Below are 17,803 nucleotides of genomic sequence, written 5' to 3' on the forward strand. Positions count from 1 at the left end.
TCCATGGCACACATCAGGACCTCAGTGCCAGGGTTGTGCCAGGATCTGGGGCACGCAGGAGATGTCACGGGCAGTGAGCTTCCAGCAGCACCGAACGTGGCACACGGGCGGCCGGCTCCGCACGGCTGAATGCGGCCCGACAGGTTTGTGGAGAAGCCTGTCCCGTTCAGCTGGATTTTTGGAGAGGCTGGAGCCAGCCCCGGCATCAGCCGCTTCCCCAGAGGTGCTGCCGGCTCCGGCAGAGCCGTGTGTGGCGCCAGGTCACGGCCCCGAGCCCACGGGGCAGGCACAGCCTGCAGGGACTGCTCTGTGCCAGCACCGTGCCCTTCTCCAGGGGAATGGTGCCCCATGGAATTAGGGAATAGCCCCTTCCCTCCTGGAGGCTTCCTCCCTTCTGTGGGGTCCATGCCCTGAGGAGGTGGAGAAGGGCTGGGGGCCAAGAGAACACATGGAGGTGTCCCTGGAGCTGCAGAGGGGCTTTTTATGGAAAAAGAAGTGCTGTAGGAACTGTGGGATGCCAGATCCTCTGCAAGCAATGTTGGAATAATCCAACATTGGGGATGGAAACAAGGAGGGAGGAAAGGGGAATCAGGCAAGGACCAGGGCTGGTTGAGAAAATCATCTTCCCTTCTCCAAGAAGCAGGATTTCCACAGTCATGTGCCAGGTGAACCCTGGACCCACAGCAAGGGAAGCAGGGTCCTTACAATCCAGAGGGGGAAATCCTCTCTTCCTGAGGTAGGATCATGCTGCTTTTACATCATTAGGATCAAGGAAAATGTGGGAAAATCCATTAAAATGGTGACATGTGGGGGTCTGGTGGCCACTGCCAGCCTGGGATCACCATGTGGGCTGGGGTGAGGAGGCACTGGGGTCACTGGTGCTCTGCTGTCCCATCCCAATCCATGGCACACGGTGTGTGCTGCGCGTGGCCCTGGCAGGAGGGAGACAGATGATTAAAGCTGCCTTTGATGAAGCAAAAATTAATAAATGAGCAGGCAATTGAGCTGGGCTTTATTTACTGGGGATGACAGCGTGGAGCCGGCGTGGCGAGGCCGCCCAGGCCGGGCCCCACATCAAACGACAGGACAGCGCCAGGCGTGAGGGGACCACGCCATCACCTCTTCTCCGACGGGTTTTTCCTGGCCCCAAAAATCCAGGAAGATCCATGTGTGTGTTCCTCATAGCAGGCCCCATCCCACACCGGTGGGGAACACTGGGATGAGCAGGAAGTGCCCTGTGCTATGGTGAGGTTTGACTGTGGTAGATGTGCCAGTCTTGGGTGCATTTTGGAGGTGCCACTTGGCACCTTTGCCCTGTCCCCCTGCCCCGGGGTCAGCGTTCCCATTTCTCTCCTGAGCCAGTGATGCTCCAGAGGCACTTGAGGTCTCTTCCCTGGTGGTTCTGTGCAGAGCCCAGGGCCAGAGCTGGGAGGCCAAACCTGTGGCCTCACACCGGGTCCTTATCAGCTGGTCAGGAATATTTACCTGCCGGTTTCCACCGGATAAAAATTCACTGGACAAACAGGAGCTCCCGGCTGGCCCCAGGGCGGTGGCACAGCAGGGACGTGGCTGAGGGGGGACATGTGTCCCTGCTTCATCCCTGCTCTGTCCTCAGTGCTGCAGTCACCGAGGTGCCACAGGGCGTGAGGGACATTGTCCCCACCTAATCTGAGTGTCCGAGGGTTGGTGACTCCTGCGTGCCTCGTGTGCCAGGGCTGGGGACAGGGTCAGGGGCACGGATTGTCACCGTGTCACCATGTGTCCCACGGCTGGGGGTGGGCTGTGTGGGGAGCTCACTGTGCTCTGTGCGGGGCACCAGACAACTGCTCCTACAAGGGGCTGAGCTGAGCTGAGCTGAGCTGGTCTGGGACAAACTGAGCTGAGCAAAGCCTGGCTGAGCTGAGCTGAGCTGAGCTGAGCTGGTCCAGAACAAACTGAGCTGAGCAAAGCCCGGCTGAGCTGAGCTGAGCTGAGCTGGTCCGGGACAAACTGAGCTGAGCAAAGCCCGGCTGAGCTGAGCTGAGCTGAGCTGAGCTGGTCCGGGACAAACTGAGCTGAGCAAAGCGCAGCTGAGCTGTGCTGAGCTGAGCTGAGCTGAGCTGGTCCGGGACAAACTGAGCTGAGCAAAGCCCGGCTGAGCTGAGCTGAGCTGAGCTGAGCTGGTCCAGGACAAACTGAGCTGAGCAAAGCGGAGCTGAGCTGAGCTGAGCTGAGCCATAGTAGGCTAAGCTGAGCTGAGCCGTGCTGAGACAGGCTGAAGAGAGCTGAGCTGGGACGAGCAGAGCCAAACAAGCTGTGCCAGGCTAAGCTGAGCCGAGCTTATCTGTGCCAGGCTGAACCAAGTCAGGTTGAACTGACTCGGACTGAGGGAAGCTGGGCTGGGCTGAGCGGAGCCGAGCTGAGCCAAGACACGCCAAGTTGTGCTGGGCTGAGCTGAGCAGTCTGTGCAAAGCTGAGCCAAACTGAGCTGGGCCGACCCGACTCGAACCAAGCCGGGCTGAGGGGAGCCGGGCTGAGGCGAGCCGAGCGCAGCCGAGCGCAGCCGACGGGGGCCGATCCCGCCTCAGCTGTCAGCGCACCGCCCCTCCCCCGCGGCCGAGGCGGCCCCGCCGCGCCCGCCCCTTTCCCTGCTTCCCATTGGCCAGCGCGGCCACTCGTTAGGGGCGGAGACGCGTTCCCATTGGTGGAGGGGCACGTCCGTCCGCGCCGCGGCCCCGCCCTCCTTTCCGCCTGGCTCCGCGGCGCTGGAAACTTTGCGGGCGGCGCAGTCGGGAGCGGCTCCCGCAGCGCCCGCACGCCCGGCCCCGCACCGCGCCGACCCCCGCGCCGCCCCTCACCGTCCCGCCCGGCCCCGCACGGCGCCGCCCCTCCGCGCTCCGCCGCCCGGCCATGCGCGCCCGCTGAGCCGCAGCAGAGGCGGCCGCCCAGCGCTTCGCTCCCTCTTTTGATTTTTTTTCCCTGCTGTCTCCGTTGGGTTTTTCTGTGTTGGTTTTTGCGTTCGCGTGACGCCCCCCGCGGGCGCGGGGCGGCGGCGATGGGCGCGGCGGCGGGCGGGCGCTCCGCGGGGCGCTGAGCGGGCGCGCAGCGGGCGCGGGCCGCGCCATGGCCGCCAAGGACAATCCCTGCAGGAAGTTCCAGGCCAACATCTTCAACAAGAGCAAGTGCCAGAACTGCTTCAAGCCCCGCGAGTCCCACCTGCTCAACGACGAGGATCTCAACCAGGTGGGATCTTACCCCAAAACCCACCGTTTTCCCCCCAAAATCTACCCCGGCGTCCCGCCCCTAGGGCGCCCTGGGTCTCCGTGCGGTGTCCGCTGGCACCGTGGGTAGCCTGGGGTCCCACAGGTACCTTGGCAGCCCCCTGGGTAGGTTAGGGTCCCATGGGTGTCCCGATGGATAGTATAGGGTCCCACGGACGTCCTGGGGTGCCACGGATAGAACGGGGTGCCATGCGTGCCTGCTGTCCCCATGGTTCACACAGGATCCCACGGGATCCCCAGAGGTCCCACGGGGTGCCTGCTGGACACTGATATTGTAGGGTCCTGTGGGTACTGTGGGATCAGGTCAGGGATGCTCTAGGGTGTCATGGATAGCACAGGGACCTACAGGTAGGTATCCCTGTATTCCATGGGGTGTTGTGGAACTCCAAGGGTGCTCCCTGGTCCCATAGGGTATCTAAGAACACCCATGGGGTGTTCACTGATCCTACAGACAGCCCAGGGACCCATAGGTATCCATTAATTCTATGGGGTGTTCTGGATCCCCAGTGGTGTACCCTGGTCCCATAAAGTGTTCAGGAGTCCCATGGTGTGCCTGCTGACCCCATGGGTGGTGTGTGGTCCTACGGGGTGCCTGCTGACCCCGTCGATAGCACAGGGACCCACATGTATTTGTGAATCCCATGGAGTGTCCAGGAGCCCCGTGGTTGCTCTCTGGTGCCATAGGGTATCCAGCGATTCCAGCAGGTGCCTGCTGGTCCCAGGCGTAGCGTGTGGTCCCTTGGGGTGCATGCTGACCCCACAGACAGCACAGGGACTCACAGGTATTTGTGAAGTCCACGGGACGTCCAGGAGCGCTTTGGGTGCTCTCTGGTCCCATAGGGTGACCAGGGATCCCATGGGATGCCTGCTGACCCCACAGATTCCCATGTGTCCCACAGTGCCCACTGGTCCCTCAGGCCATGGCTCACCCCATGGGGCTTCACCCCCTGAGGCCATTTGGGGTCCCACACCAGCATTTGGGGTGATCCCATCCCCTCCTGGGGCACACGCCAGCAGGTGTGGGGGTGTCCTGTGGTCTCCATCAGGCGATCCAGAAAGTCCTGGGAAAAACTGTTGAAAACAAAACGTCCCCTCCTGGACGTGCCGGTCATGACCCCCCCCTGCCCTACAACCCCCTGCTCTCCCGGGGACGTGGGAAAGGGACCCCAGCCCCTTTTCTGGAGAGGGTTCAGCGCTGGGGGGCTGCCAGGGCTGGGCCTTCCTCCTCTTCCTCCTCTTCCTCCTCTTCCTCCTCTTCCTCCTCTTCCTCCTCTTCCTCCTCTTCCTCCTCTTCCTCCTCTTCCTCCTCTTCCTCCCAGGCCTCACGCAGGCCCGCGGCCGGCGCTCCCATGGCAGGGGGTGTTTGGGACATGGGGGACGTTTTTGGGATGCAGGGGCCCGTCCGCGGTGTTGGGGCGAGGGGAACAGGGCCGCCCTCCCTCCTCCCACACCTTTCTGGGCCAGGGCTGCCATCCCCGCTCCCGATCCTATTATGGCAATGAGATCAGACATATTGCTGCGGTCGCTGGGGGGGGGGGCATCGTGAAATCTGAGGGCTAATATGGAAAAAATGTAACTGGAAAAAAATGCCGTGGTGTGTGCGGGGAAAGGGGCGGGCGGCGCGGAGCGTCGCGGCCGTGCCCAGACAAAGGAGCCATCCCGGAGGGGGCTCGGGATGAGCCCCCCGCTCCCGGCCGGCCCCTTGGCGCTGCCCGGGGATTGCGCTGCCTCCCGGTGCCAGGCTTATTTACTTTTGTTGGGGGGCTCAAAGCAGCGCACGCAGCCCGCCGTAGTGCCTGCCTGCCCTGCCACGGGGGCCACCCAGCTCTCTGGGGACCCAGGGATGTGTTTGGGGCAGCCCCCCGTTGGCTTTGTTGCCGTCGGGGTGGTGGGTGGCCCTGGGGGCTGCCCTCGCGTCCGGTTCCCATGGGGTCGGGGGTCAGCGCCGTGGCCGGATCCGGGCCCTGCGCGGGGGGCTCCGGTTGGGAAAACGGCGCAATCCTGCTCGGCTTCTCCCTTGCAGCTGGGGTGAAGTAATCCCGCTTCCCAGATAAGATGGTGGCTGTGGTAGTTGTGTGATGCACGCACGCACCTCCCGCCCTGCCCGCAGCTCCCCGTGCCCAGCAGCCCCCCGACCGCGGCCACCCCGGCGCTCCCCCGCCACCCTGCCCGCCTCCCCTCCCGGTTTCTGCCCCGTTTCACAGCCTGGCTGGATGTGGGGGTGTGCACGTTCCGAAGCACACCCAGGAATAACGGTTCATTTAACAGCTCTGAATATTTCTGCCTTTTTCACTCAAACATTTTAAGGTTGGCTTGGGGGGGTCCCACTTTGCAGCATGGGGGCTCAGTGCCCAGCACGTCCTGCTCGCCCCATGGGCAGGGACAGTGTTGGTGATTACCTAGAGTCAGGCTAGAAAAGTCTTTTGGAATCATCTGACCTTTGTACTTGGCTTGCAGGAAAGGTGAAGGTACTTCACACTTACGCACTCGTGTCCCTTTTGGATTTTTATTAGATAAAAATACCTGCGTGTGTGTCAGGGGCTGCCCCCGCTGCTTCCTGGGATGCTGCAGGGCGCTGGAGCTGCTTGGGGCAGAGACCCAGAGTGTGTTTGCAAAGAGTCACAAATACTTAGTGGTAGTAGTGGATTTCCATCGTACTCGGGAACCGGCTTAGGAATGGGGCTGGGAGGGGGAAAATCCAGCCCCAAACATCAGGATTAATGAGCTGGAGCTCTCTAATAATAATCAGACTTAGCACTTCCAACTTCAAAGGGCTGTGCGGACGCTAAGTCCCTAATCCCAGGAGCGCTGCGTTCACGAGTTGTTTTTGTGCGTGGCTCTGCTGCTGGATGGGGCTTGGTGTGATCTGGGGCAGCTACATGTGGTCCCACCACCTGTTGGAGATGTGACTGTCCCCCCTCCCAGGGCTGCAGGTGGGAGGTGATGTGCCCTTGCCCCTCACAGTCTAAATTTGACCTTCTGGGGTGCCCACACAGCATGGGAAAAACTGGGTCAGTCAGCGCAGCTGTTCTCCCTTTAGGGAAAATCTGTTGCTGTGGGTAGTGGGCTGTCAGATCCCTTGATCCTGTGTGGTGGCAGGATCTGGCTGCTGGCAGACATGGTACTGTTTGTGACTGTGCCACCCACCTGTTGCCAGCTTGTCTTATGCTGCTCCTTTCCCATCCAGGGAGAAATTCCCCTTTTTGTGGGAATTTCCACTTTCCTGGCGAGACATGCCCATGCTGGCACTGCATGGTCCCTCTGTAACCACCTGCAAGCCTCATATGGAACTCAACTTTCCAGAACCTGCCCTGGGAGGATGGATGGTTCCCAGGGTCCCTCTCCTGTCTCCAAGAGAAAGCCAGCCTGTCCAGTGGGACCCTTTTCCCAAGCAGCCACCCTCAAGACTCTCATGGGGGTGTCCCCATGGGATCCCTGCTCTCCATGCTGACTGTTCCAGGCCAATCTGTCTGCACACACATGCCCTTGGTCTGTGAGATGAAGCTCCCAACAACATGGGACAGGCTGGGAATTAACCTAAAAATTTCGCTTGGCCTGAATTGGAAGAAGAGCGGAGTGTAAAACAGTTGCTTTTAATTTTCTCTGTGCATTTGCTCTCTCGGGGCGCAGGGACTGGCACAGATAGAGGAATTTGAGGACGTCTTTCCAGCTACCAGTGTCTTTTTTTTTTCTCCCTTTTTTTCTTTTTATTAGACATCATGGCATAGATGCCCAGAGGACCACCCAGTTAGAAAATAAAGCTCGCAGACTTTTCCCACTGCCTCTTCCTGTGACACCCCTGCTCAGTGACAGGGGGTGGTTATTTCCATCTCTTCTCCATTGGACATTATCACTTTCCTACTGTTCTGGATGCTGAGCAGCTGGTGGCCAGCAGCCTTGAGGCTGGAGCGTGTCAGTGTTGGGTCACAGGCTTGGCTTTGCTCTGGGACATTGCATCCATGGGGCTGGGGTGCCCTGTGCTGCAGGGGTCTTGTCCTGACCCCTTGCATTGTCCAAAGGGTGACAGGGTGAGGGATCATGTCCCAGCCACACTTTTCCCTCCAGCTCTGCTCCTTTTTGGGAGGAAAAGCCCCCATTTTCCTGGAAAGCAGCCCCCGCGCTTGCATTCCCTGCTCCCTGCTGCTTGTATCATGCTGCAAAAATCCGCCTCTACTTGACTGATTATTAGCACTGAACAGGGGGAGATTTCTCTGCAAATGTCAAATTTGCCTCTGTTGGTGGCTTTGGAGGGCACAGCCAAGGGGGCTTGGGGGACAGGGTCATGGTGGCTCTGCCTTATGGGCAGCATCCCATCTATGGACAGCGACGTGCAGGCAGGGAGGGCAGCGGGCACTCGGAAGCTGTGTTGGATGCTGGTGTTGATTTGGGGTGCACTTGAACCTCCTCCTGGCCCAAGGGAAGGGACGTGGTGGCGCCTTTGGGTGCTGGAGAACCGTCCCCTTTGCACACTCACTTGCTGCTGGTTTTTTGCATGGTGCCGCACCTTATCTGCGCCGCCACCCGACAAAGTGATAAATCCCCTCTCCAGCACTGTGGAGAGATGTTGTGGCTTCTCCCAGGTGCTGAGGCAGGCCAGTGGTGGGAAGTGGTTAGATGTACCTGCTCACTGCCAGGCACACCAGCTTCGGGGCTGCTCGAGAAGGAGCTGCAATTGCAAAGTCCATTCTGTCCCGTTTTGTTTTGTTGCTGTTTGACCAATTCCCTGTGCATGCCACAGCCGGCCTCAGCCAGCCCTTGCTCTGACTGCCCCAGGCGATGGCAGCGCTCGCTGGGACCCAAGCACAGCTCTGGGACCAGGGCTGTTTGCAGAAGGGGGCTGGCTGTTTGCGTGATGGGTGAATTCTTCCTGTTCCTCTGATCAGTTGGTCACTCCCACTGCCCACACAGTGAGCTGTTCGGCCAGCTCTGTCCTTTGGGATTCTTTGGGATTCTTTGGGATTTGCTGATACCTGGGTCAGTACTAGCATCGTGCCAGGAGAGGCTGTGCCATGCACAGTTCCCACCAGCTGGCCCAACGCAGTGGCACTTGGTGTTCCTTGTGCCCCAATGCCAGTCTGTCCAGTCTGGTTTAGCCTTGTGCTGCATGTGGAGATGTGTTGGTGGTGAAATCCTGGCCTGGGATTTGCAGCTCTGGCAATGGCCGACTCTTGTCCGCCTTGTGCAAATGTGTTTTGGCTGAAGAGCAGGATATGGATGGAGAGTGGACTCTCCCCATCATCCTGGAGCTGCCCAGGTCTCCTCTTGGAAAAAGCACTGTTTGGGCTGAACCCAGGGACAGTGAGCAGCCACTTGGATGAGGAGCTGGGGGATGGGAGAGTGTTTTTGCTTCAGGAATGGTTGTGGATGCTCAGAAGCAGCACTGCAGCCTCCGCGCTGGGGTTTGGCGTCACCAGGTGACAGATAGCAGAGGGGAAATATTGTACAGGCAGGGAAACAGGGATGTAAGCAGCTTAACTACTGAGGCTGGGCTTCATCCTGGCCCTTGGGATTGCTGCTGGAGTGTGGATTTGCACAGCAGTGTTTGTGAAGCCTCCCAACAGCCGTGGTCACGGGTCTCTGGTGAGTCTCCATCTGCCATCCCACTGGAAGCACACAGAATGTCAAGTGATGCTTGTCTCTCAGTTCCTAGAAGCCATACTGTGGGCAGGAACACCTGCTTGGGTATTGCATCCCATTCCCTCCCTGAACACCGTGTCACCTTCCCCATTCCTGCTGAGTGACGGCTGCTCCGACTCATCCATCAGCGATGTTCTCTTGGCTCAAAGGTGTGCAAAACTGAGAGCAGAGCAGAGTGGGAGTGGCCCAGATTTCCTATTTTGAGGTTGCAACCACAGTATTTGTGATGACTTTCTCCTTGAACTGTGCTAGAAACGGGTCCCTTCTTCTGGGGAGTTCTGAGTGGATCAGGAGACAGCACACAGGCAGCGATGACCTTACTGTCCCCCCTGTCTGGGTTGGATGAGAGCTGTCACCCCGCTGTGCTCCCCTGGGTCTGGGAACCAGCAGGTGCTGCTGGCAGAGAGTCCCCTTTGGTGAATATTGGGGCTGACCCATAAAGGTGATGGAACAAGTTCTGCCTTGGATCCACCCACCGCCTGTGTCAGGTTGGGCACATAATTCTTTTGTGGGGCTGCTGGAAGCCCTGGCATCACTTCCCTGCTGCGCAGGGCTCCCTGCTCCCAGTGCTGGAGGCAGAGCCTAAAGCTCCGATGCAACAATCCATTTTTCTTCCCCTTCCCGCTCAGTTGCCAAGCCTGAACAAAACAAGCCCTGCCTCCACCCGAGACAGGCTGATTACGTCTGCCGGCAGCCTAAACAGATTATCCCTCCCGCCACGCGCTCGGAGCCAGGAGTCTCTCCCGGCAGTGGATTCGGACTTCCCTCAGAACGTGGGGGTGGGTGGGCACTGGCTGTGGGGGCATCCCAGCCCACCTGGGTGTCCAGCACCCCAGCAGGGATGTGGCTACTCTGCCGTGGGGTTGAGTCTGGACCCTAAGGGGGGTTGTGGGTGTTGGTACAGCTCTCCTGTTCCACCTTGTGCAATGAACTCCTGCAGCACTGTGGGGCCAGCACAGTGTGGCTCTGCTGAGTCTTGCATGTCTGGCTGGTTTGAGTGGGAAGGGAAGACACAGGAGGTGTGAAAGCCCATACAGCATGCAGCTAGTTGGTGTCACAGCCCACCCCCAGCCCTATGACTTGGTGCTCCATGGGCTGCCACGCTCCTGTGACCCATCCTGCCCTCTGGAAGTGGGTGCCCTGTGGCCCTGGTGGTGTGCAGGGGTTCTTTTATCAGCCTGGGCTTTGGGAAGTGATGAGTGGCTCTGCACGTCCTTCAAGCCCAGTTCCCTGTGTGCTGGGAATTGTGTTCCCAGTGCTGGTGGAGCTGGTTGGGGTGGTTTGTCCATGCCTGGGCAGCATCAGCACAACAGCCTGACAGCTTTGTGTAAACCCAGCTGGGGCCGCTTCCTTCTCCGCTTCCTCCCACCCGCCGTGCTGCCGGCAGCATCCTCCCCCTGGATGCACTGTAGGCCCATGGGCTGAAGGGATGGAAGCAGTGGCTGGAACAGCGACCTGAGAGGCAGGAGAGGTGCTGGTGTGCCCCACAGCCCAGCTCCAGTGTTGGATCAAAGGTGGGATACAATACCTGGACACTCCCAGGGGTGTGACAGGAAGCGGGGTGGTGACGTGGGGGTGTTGCTGCCTGAGTCAGCCTCCAGCAGTCCCAGGGATGGAACCGGGCGCTGTGGGGCTGCAAACCGGCCGCACCTCTCACGTGATGGTGGGGTGAGCATCACCCCACCCCAGCTCCATCAGCAGCTGCTCTCCACTCTGCTTTCCCACTGCATTTTGTGGTTCACCCTCCGACCAGGTACCTTCTGGATAAAAGCAAACCACCCACCCAGTGCCTGAGCACCCTGTGTGGCTGCTACCTGTGGAGAAACTACGTGGAGCTGTCCTTTGGATATCACCAGAGCTGCCGGGAGGCAAGCAGGGCCCTGCATGGTCAAAGGCATCCTGGGAACCCTGAGGTTGTTCTAGCACCATCCCTGAATGTGAAGCTGGACAAATCTCCTTGGAAGAGGGAATTTTTGCTCTTGAGGTCTTGCTCAGTGCTGGTTGTTGCATTTTCTTCGTCTTGAGGAGCTTTCCAGAGGAAGCCAAGCCAGTGGAAAGGACGTGTGATTCCAGCGCCATCCTGGTGCTTCAGCAACCCCTGTGACCTGCCTCCCACATCGGGTTTATTTTAAACCTTGCTTCAGCAGGGCTGTTCCAATGCAGGTGTGATGAGCTTATTTCAGACACCTTGTGTGCTAATTCATATCCCTTTCATTTAGGCTTGTATCTCTCTGGGCATTTGCTTGGTTTTAGAAGGAGCTTATTTTGGTTTGGCTTTAAAAAGCACTGCTGTGTGTTCATTTGCTGATGGGTGGAACCTGGCTGCCCACGCTGCCTGGCTCTAATTCATACCTTTCAGCTATTTTGGTTTCAATATCTGGAATTGGATGCTTCTGCCAAAATAAGTGTAGCCCACTGGTGGTTTTTTTATGATGCTGGTACAGAAATGACCGTGCTTTGTGTTAAGGGTGTGTATTTCAGGTGCTCAGTGTTTATTTACAGACAGTTGGAGCTAAAATTGGAATGGCTGAAGGCAAAATAATGTCTGCTGAGGGGTGTGAGCCAGGCTGAGGTAGGGCAGGACTTCATGCCTTTAATACTGGGTTAAGGCTGCTTGCTGCTGGTCCTGGTGATGATATCCCCTGTTGGTTTCATGGTTACTTTGTCCCTGGTATATCACTGGGACCTGCCTGCTGCTTGTCACACAGGCTGAATGCTGTGGGGTGCTCGGAGTGGCTGGGGTGGCTGCAGTGCTGTGGTTTGTGTCAGGGAGTTTTTGCTTTTGGGGCTTTGCTGGGTTGAGCACTTGGTCTTGGTCAGGAGCTGTGCTGGGGCATGGAGAGGAAAACTGGGGGATGGAAAAACGGGGATGGAGGAGAGCTGAGCCCTGCCTGCAGCTCGGCCGTCTTGAGCATCACATCTGCCCTGGTGTAGTGGTGCCAAGCGCTGGGGACATCACATGCTGTTGTCACTGTCATCCTCTTGTTTCTGCATGGTGGGGGCCACTCCTAAGATCTTCCCAAGCCCTAGTTGCTCAGCACTCGCCCCAGATTCTCTCACGGGAATTTGGGGACCCTGTTTCCTGTCACGGTGACCCACTAATAACGGGTCATCATTAGTGATTTGCAATTCTGTTTTTCCCCTGTAAAACACAGGAGGCATTTGGGATGTCTGGCTCTTGCCAGGCCACACTGGTGGCCGTGGCCACATTCCAGCATGGCGGGGAGCGTTGGGGTGCCCTGCTCTGGAGTCCTCCCAGCGCGTGGGCACAGATGCGTCACGGGCAGCTTTGGGTGGGGGCGCGGGGCGGGGTGTGCCGGGGGAGTGGCAGAGCCTGGCTCACCTGCGGGGCGCGGGCGGCACCGAGTTGGGCACGGAGCTGGGCACAGAGCGGTGCCGAGCAGCTGGAGGTGGCATGGGGGCCACGGGCGAGCCGGGCACCAGCATCCAGGTGAGCTGGGCAGGGCTGATGGGGGGCTCCAGGCACTTTGCCAAACCCAGGGAGGGTTGTGGTGCACACAGGTGCCTTTCTGTGCCCCCGCTGTGGTTGTGGGAACAGGTGTAGGTGTAGGGGTGCCCTGGGCCCCCATAACTCCCCCCAAATTGGATCCCAATCCCAGCACTTTGTGTTCATTGATTTAAATCTCATTTAAAGGGGAAAGGAAGGAAGATCTTCTCAAATCATGTTTTCCCAGCTGCTGGGAGAGCAACACCTCGAGCTGGTATGTCATACTGTGGAGGGGATAAGAGATTTTGTTATTTCTTTTCACTTTATAAACAGTAAAAGGTCTCCTCCGGCGTGTTTCCAGTTTGCTTACTCAGTGCTTCATGCATTTGACAGTTTCTGGTGCATAGGCAGTTTCTTCTATTGTTTGCAGGGATTTTTCCAGAGGGGAAACTTTTTTTTCAAAATTACAAAACCACAGAAACTGGCAGGAGGAATCTAGGGGAGGTACCAAATTGGAAACAGTTTTAAACTTTAAGGAACAGAAAAGAATGAAAGCAACAAGATGAACTGAATCAGTTAGAGAAGAGCTGGGAGTGTGTGTCCTTGTGACTTTTTGGCTGGGCCAGGATGGACATGCATGGATGTTCCATGGTGGAAAGCAGTGTTCCCAGACCCAGGGTCTCCTGGAGCTGGATCTGCTCTGGATTTCCTCCCTCCTGGTCTGTCTTGGTATCTGTGGAGCCGCCTTGCTGGTGTGGCAATGTCTTGCCACTCTTGCAGCAGGATTTGGCCCCAGCCCTTGCCAGGTGTTGGCTCATCGTTTACAGCTTGACAAGGCAGCGGGAGCGGTGCCCACAGGAGTTTGCATGGGAGGACATGCCCGGTGCCCATCCCCATCCCACCGCTTGCCACGGCGTGGGTCCGTTTCACCCTGGCCACTTCTGCATCCAAGCCACTGGTGCAAGAAGCCTGGATTTTTTTTTCCACTGATGTACGGCAGTGCTGCAAGGTTCTTTCCGAGTATTCTTTCCCTTTCTCTTCCCGGCTGGCTGAACGAGCTGTTTTCCCTGCTCCTGGCTCTGACCTTCCTGTGTGCTCGCCGTGGGTCGCTGGACGCTGCTGCCGGGGGGAGCGGGCTGGCAGGGGCTGCCCCTGCAGGGAGGCAGGAGTTGGATGTGCACAGCACGGGAAGCGGCTGGGAGCTGGAGAACTGCCAGCACTGGGTAGTTTTTCCTCTCTTAATTAACGAACGGAAAACATGGAGCTCTCCTTTGGAGTGTGTTTTTGCTTTGGAGAAGAGGCACACTGCCGATGGCGATGGGAAGAGCCGTGGTGGGGATGGGCTCTGCCGCTCGGCAGCACCCGGGAGGTTGGTGCTCCGGGCACGGTGCCATGCAGGAGCAGCTGTGTTTGGAGTTTGTGGCTGGGGTTTTGCCTCCTCCCGAGTCCTCGTCTCAGTCCCGTTGGCATACAGTGTGTGTCACACCACGGGTTGCCATCAGACACCACGTTCCCTGCGCTGGGTTTCCCTACTGAGTTTGCCTGCGTGCAGTAGGCTGAGCTCACACAGCTGCCTTCGTGCTGGGGCTGCTGCAGTTTCCCGTGGTCCCTGACCATTGATTCCCTGTGGTGCTGATCCATTTTGAGCCGTTTTCCGCTGTGTGTGAGTGTTTCTCTGCTGTTTCTTCACAGGCCAAACCCATTTATGGTGGCTGGCTGCTGCTGGCCCCGGAAGGAACAGACTTTGACAACCCCGTCCATCGCTCCCGGGTAAGTGAAGTTGAGACATCCCCGTGACATTGGTGGGGGTGGCAAGGGGAGCAGCAAGGACTGTCCCTGCCCATGGGGGTGGCTGTGACCCTGGGAGTGCTGAAGGCACCTCCATGCACCCAGTCTCTTGTGCAAACCAGGAAGCTGGGAGATATTTCTGGCAGCAAGGCTGGAATGCCTTCACTGGGATGCAAGGTCTCCCATGCTGGGCAGCAGCCTCGGGCACTGCAGGTGCGGGTCAGGCTCAGTCTGTGCAATTTTATTGCTTGTTGCTTTTGCTTTTTCATGTTTTGATGCTGCTCTGGTTTGCCTGACACGTGCCATGCTGCCAGGAAGGTGCTCAGGCCAATGGGGCGTGTGCTGTGTGACTCTGAGCTGTGCTGTGACCATCAGAAAAGGTCCTAGTTTTCCTTTGGGGCTTGGAAACAACTTCTCTATTTTCTGCAGCTCATCATGAGCATGCCCAGAGCTCTAGAGGGAGGCTGCATCCCATCCCCTAGTGTGGATATGCCAATGTCAGGCAGGTCCTGCAGCGAGGAAGGGGTTGAGTGGTGGTTCCCATTTGCTATAACCCTGCAGAGCTATGAAGCCAAGTGCTGGCTGCAGGGACCTGCAGACAGAGCAGGACATGCTCTGCTCCTTCCTAAAGTGGTTTTCTCATGCCTGGCAGAAACAGCAGCACCCTGTGGGGTCAGAGCATCCCCTACTTTCCTGTCCTGGGCGGGTTGTGAGGCTCAGAAGGATGTGGCCAGGCTGAGGTCCTTTCACTGCTGGCTCGTGACGAGGACTTCCAGCCTGTCCCCAAGCTTGTCTTGCAGGGAGCTTAATGCTGAGGCTGCCAGGATGGGTCTGTCTTGTGCGTGGGAGGGATGGCAATGGTCTGTGAACCCTCTGTCACACAGCCAAAGTGTTCTGGGAGCTGTTTGTAATAAAAAAATCGCTCTTGAATGAACAAGAATTGGGTTCTGAGTTCAGCCTGGGGTATATGAGTCATTATTTGGAGTCACAGCTTGTCATAGTCTTGCTGGCCTGACATAAAGGGGACATGAGACTGGGCTCTCCCCAGAACCCAGGCTGCTTGCTAAGCTGGGGCTTGTGGAGGTCCACAAGGTCCTCCATAGTTCTGCTTGTCCCTGAGCACCCTGGACTTTGCCCAAAGGGCTGAGAAAAGTGCGATAAGAATTGCTGCACTGGGGCTATGAATCCAGGACTTTTTTATTTCAGCCTGCTCAACCAGTTTTTGCTCTTGGCTGAAAACAACCTGGCACACATGAAAAAAAAAAAGGCAGTTTTCCAGCCAGATCAGTTCTCCAATCTGATTTGCTGTGCAGCTGCAGAGGCAGCAGTGCCAGCATGTTGCCAGGATTGCCTGGGCAGAGCCATGCCAGAAGTGCATCTACCATCCAAACTGAGCTCATGTACTGCTGGGGGACATCTGACATGACACCCTGTCACCTTCCAACATTGGATGCTGGAATAGATGGTGCAGGATGAAGCTGAGGGCTCAGAGCATTTAGTTTGGGGATCCTTCCGGTGTCCCCAGCATTCATGGCATGAACCTGAGTTATGAGATGTTTAGTTGGGATATTAGGAAAAGGTTCTTCCCCCAGAGGGTGGTCAGGCACTGAACAGGCTCCCTAGGGAATGGTGAAGGCCTCAAGGCTGCCAGAGCTCAAGGCAGTTAATATTGGGCAATGTGAACTGGTGCACACAGACCTTTGTCAGAGCCCTGCCAGCTCTGACAAGGCTCTAATGTGCAGCTCCAGTGCTCCCAGCAAGGCCCAGGGGCTGGTGGGCACTGCCATGACCCACCTCGATGTCTTCTCTTGCAGAAATGGCAGCGTCGATTCTTCATCCTCTACGAGCACGGGCTGCTGCGCTATGCCCTCGACGAGATGGTGAGTGCTGCCCAGCTGTGCCCAGGCTCTGGGGATCAGCTGGGTTATCTGCTGCCCTTGGAGTGCTCTGCCAAGCTGGAGGAGAGTTGTGCTTGCTGGGTCTGACTCTGTGCCAGGCTGGGTTTGTGTGGGAGCTCAGTGGATGCTCTGCAGAGGATGGGTGGGTGTTTCGGAGGCGTGCGAGTCCCGCCTGGCATGGGATTCATCAGTTGCTGACAGATCCCACGCTGGCAGGAAGTGCTAGAGGGGGTCCCCTAGGTCATTCCCCTGCCTTTTTGCCCAGTTTCCCGATGCCAGCTGGGTTTTGGTTGTTGTGAATCACCTTGGCAGTGTCCGAGAAGGAGGCCCTGCCTAGCAATGTCCGTGGAAAGTAGGTCAGCTGGAACGCCTTCCCACTGCCTCCCGCCCTGGAACTGCAGCTTGTCACCAGCACTGTTCCCATCAGCAAAAGGGGATCAAAGGAAAGGAAACCCATTCACTGTGAGCTGCAGAGTGGGGCTGAAGAGCCCAGTAGGTCAGTCCCAGGAGCACCCAGGACTGCTGATCTATCCTGCTGGCTACAGGAAGCCCACAGGAGGGTGTCCAAGGCTGAGCAGGACAGCACAGTGGACACCCCCATGTGCTGGGATCTACCTGGGCAGGAGGCTCAGGAAGCCAGCTGGAGAGAGCACACCTGTGGGACAGGGACACATAGGGACCTGTGTCTGTGGCAGGGAGGCTCCCTGCGAGGTCAGTGTGCCTTGGTCCTCCTCCAGTACCTCCTGTGAGGGTACAGTGGAATGAGGAGGCATGGCAAGTGTGGCTCAGATTTCATGCTGTGTTTGTTTGTATTTTTACTTGGGGTTGGTCCAAGTGCCCTAAATAATTTAAATGTCTTGGGTAGGAGCAGTGGAGGCTTTAATACATTTTCAGTGTCAGCAATCTGGCTCTGCACTGGGCTGGTGTTTCCTGACCTACACTGACAGGAGGGTGCTTTGTGTCTGGGTGGAGTAGGGAGATGCCCCAGTCTGAGGGTAGAGGTGGAGGAATGCTGGGAAACACAATCTGGAATATTTTTTTGCTGTTTTGCATCCTGAGGAGGTTGACCTGCCCCAGGTTCTGCCACATCTGGATAACAGCAGACAGGTAGTGCCCCAGCCCTGTGCCACAGGGGCCAGAGAGCACCTAGAGGACAGCAGGAGCATCCAACAGTTCTCCAAGCACCTGTTGGGCTTTTTCCTCTTGAGAAGGGGAAAAAGTGGAAAAATACAAACAAAAATGGAAGGCACATATGTGCAGCATGGGATGGTGTCCTGGACAGTGCGACAGCACTGTTCTGACTCCTGGACTCACTAGCCCATGGCCACTTGTGGTGTGATGGATCCCAGGAGGGTCTGATGCAACAGGAGACCTCCCAGGCAGAGGCAGGCTGGGATTGAATGGCACTGCTTGGACCTTTCAGACATGAATTTTGTGGGTTTGGCAATTTCTGCTCTTAGTAAAACTGGAATTGGAGGGAGGAGTGAGCCTGAGTGGGGAGTCCTGGACTGGTGATGCTGGTGGAGACATTCCTGTGCCTGGCCAGGGAGGTTCTGCCTCTGGCTCCCAGCAGGTTGGAGGGCAGTGGGGTGTGGAGGGGCAGCTCAAAGCACAAGCCCAGGTTGTGGAGACCTCAGGGAGTGCCCAGAGATGTTGGTGCTGTGGTAACTCAGACACCATGTAATGGGGCAGCACTGGGCCCAGGGAGCATTTTGCCATGGGATGGGTAAAGTTTGGTGTTGGATTGGAGCATTTTGGGCATGGAAGGTAGG

The 17,803-nt window shown here is 57.7% G+C and overlaps 1 protein-coding gene across 7 annotated transcripts in view; it reads left to right on the forward strand.

The window, feature by feature from the left end:
- The first annotated feature begins 2,890 nt into the window (after positions 1-2,890).
- Positions 2,891-17,803, forward strand: part of MPRIP (myosin phosphatase Rho interacting protein) — a 76,994-nt gene continuing 62,081 nt past the window's right edge. For 4 of the 7 annotated variants that reach the window (XM_021549833.3, XM_021549825.3, XM_021549816.3 and 1 more), the window contains exons 1-3: positions 2,921-3,222; positions 14,038-14,115; positions 15,948-16,013. In XM_021549833.3, coding sequence (XP_021405508.2) covers positions 3,103-3,222; positions 14,038-14,115; positions 15,948-16,013 — 264 coding nt within the window. In that variant the 5' untranslated portion in view covers positions 2,921-3,102. Of the gene's footprint in view, positions 3,223-14,037; positions 14,116-15,947; positions 16,014-17,803 lie in introns of all 7 variants that reach the window. The other 3 variants (XM_021549880.3, XM_021549872.3, XM_031506135.2) reach the window with 2 other exon arrangements.

Source organism: Lonchura striata, chromosome 16, assembly GCF_046129695.1.
Source record: "Lonchura striata isolate bLonStr1 chromosome 16, bLonStr1.mat, whole genome shotgun sequence".
Lineage (NCBI taxonomy): Eukaryota > Metazoa > Chordata > Aves > Passeriformes > Estrildidae > Lonchura > Lonchura striata.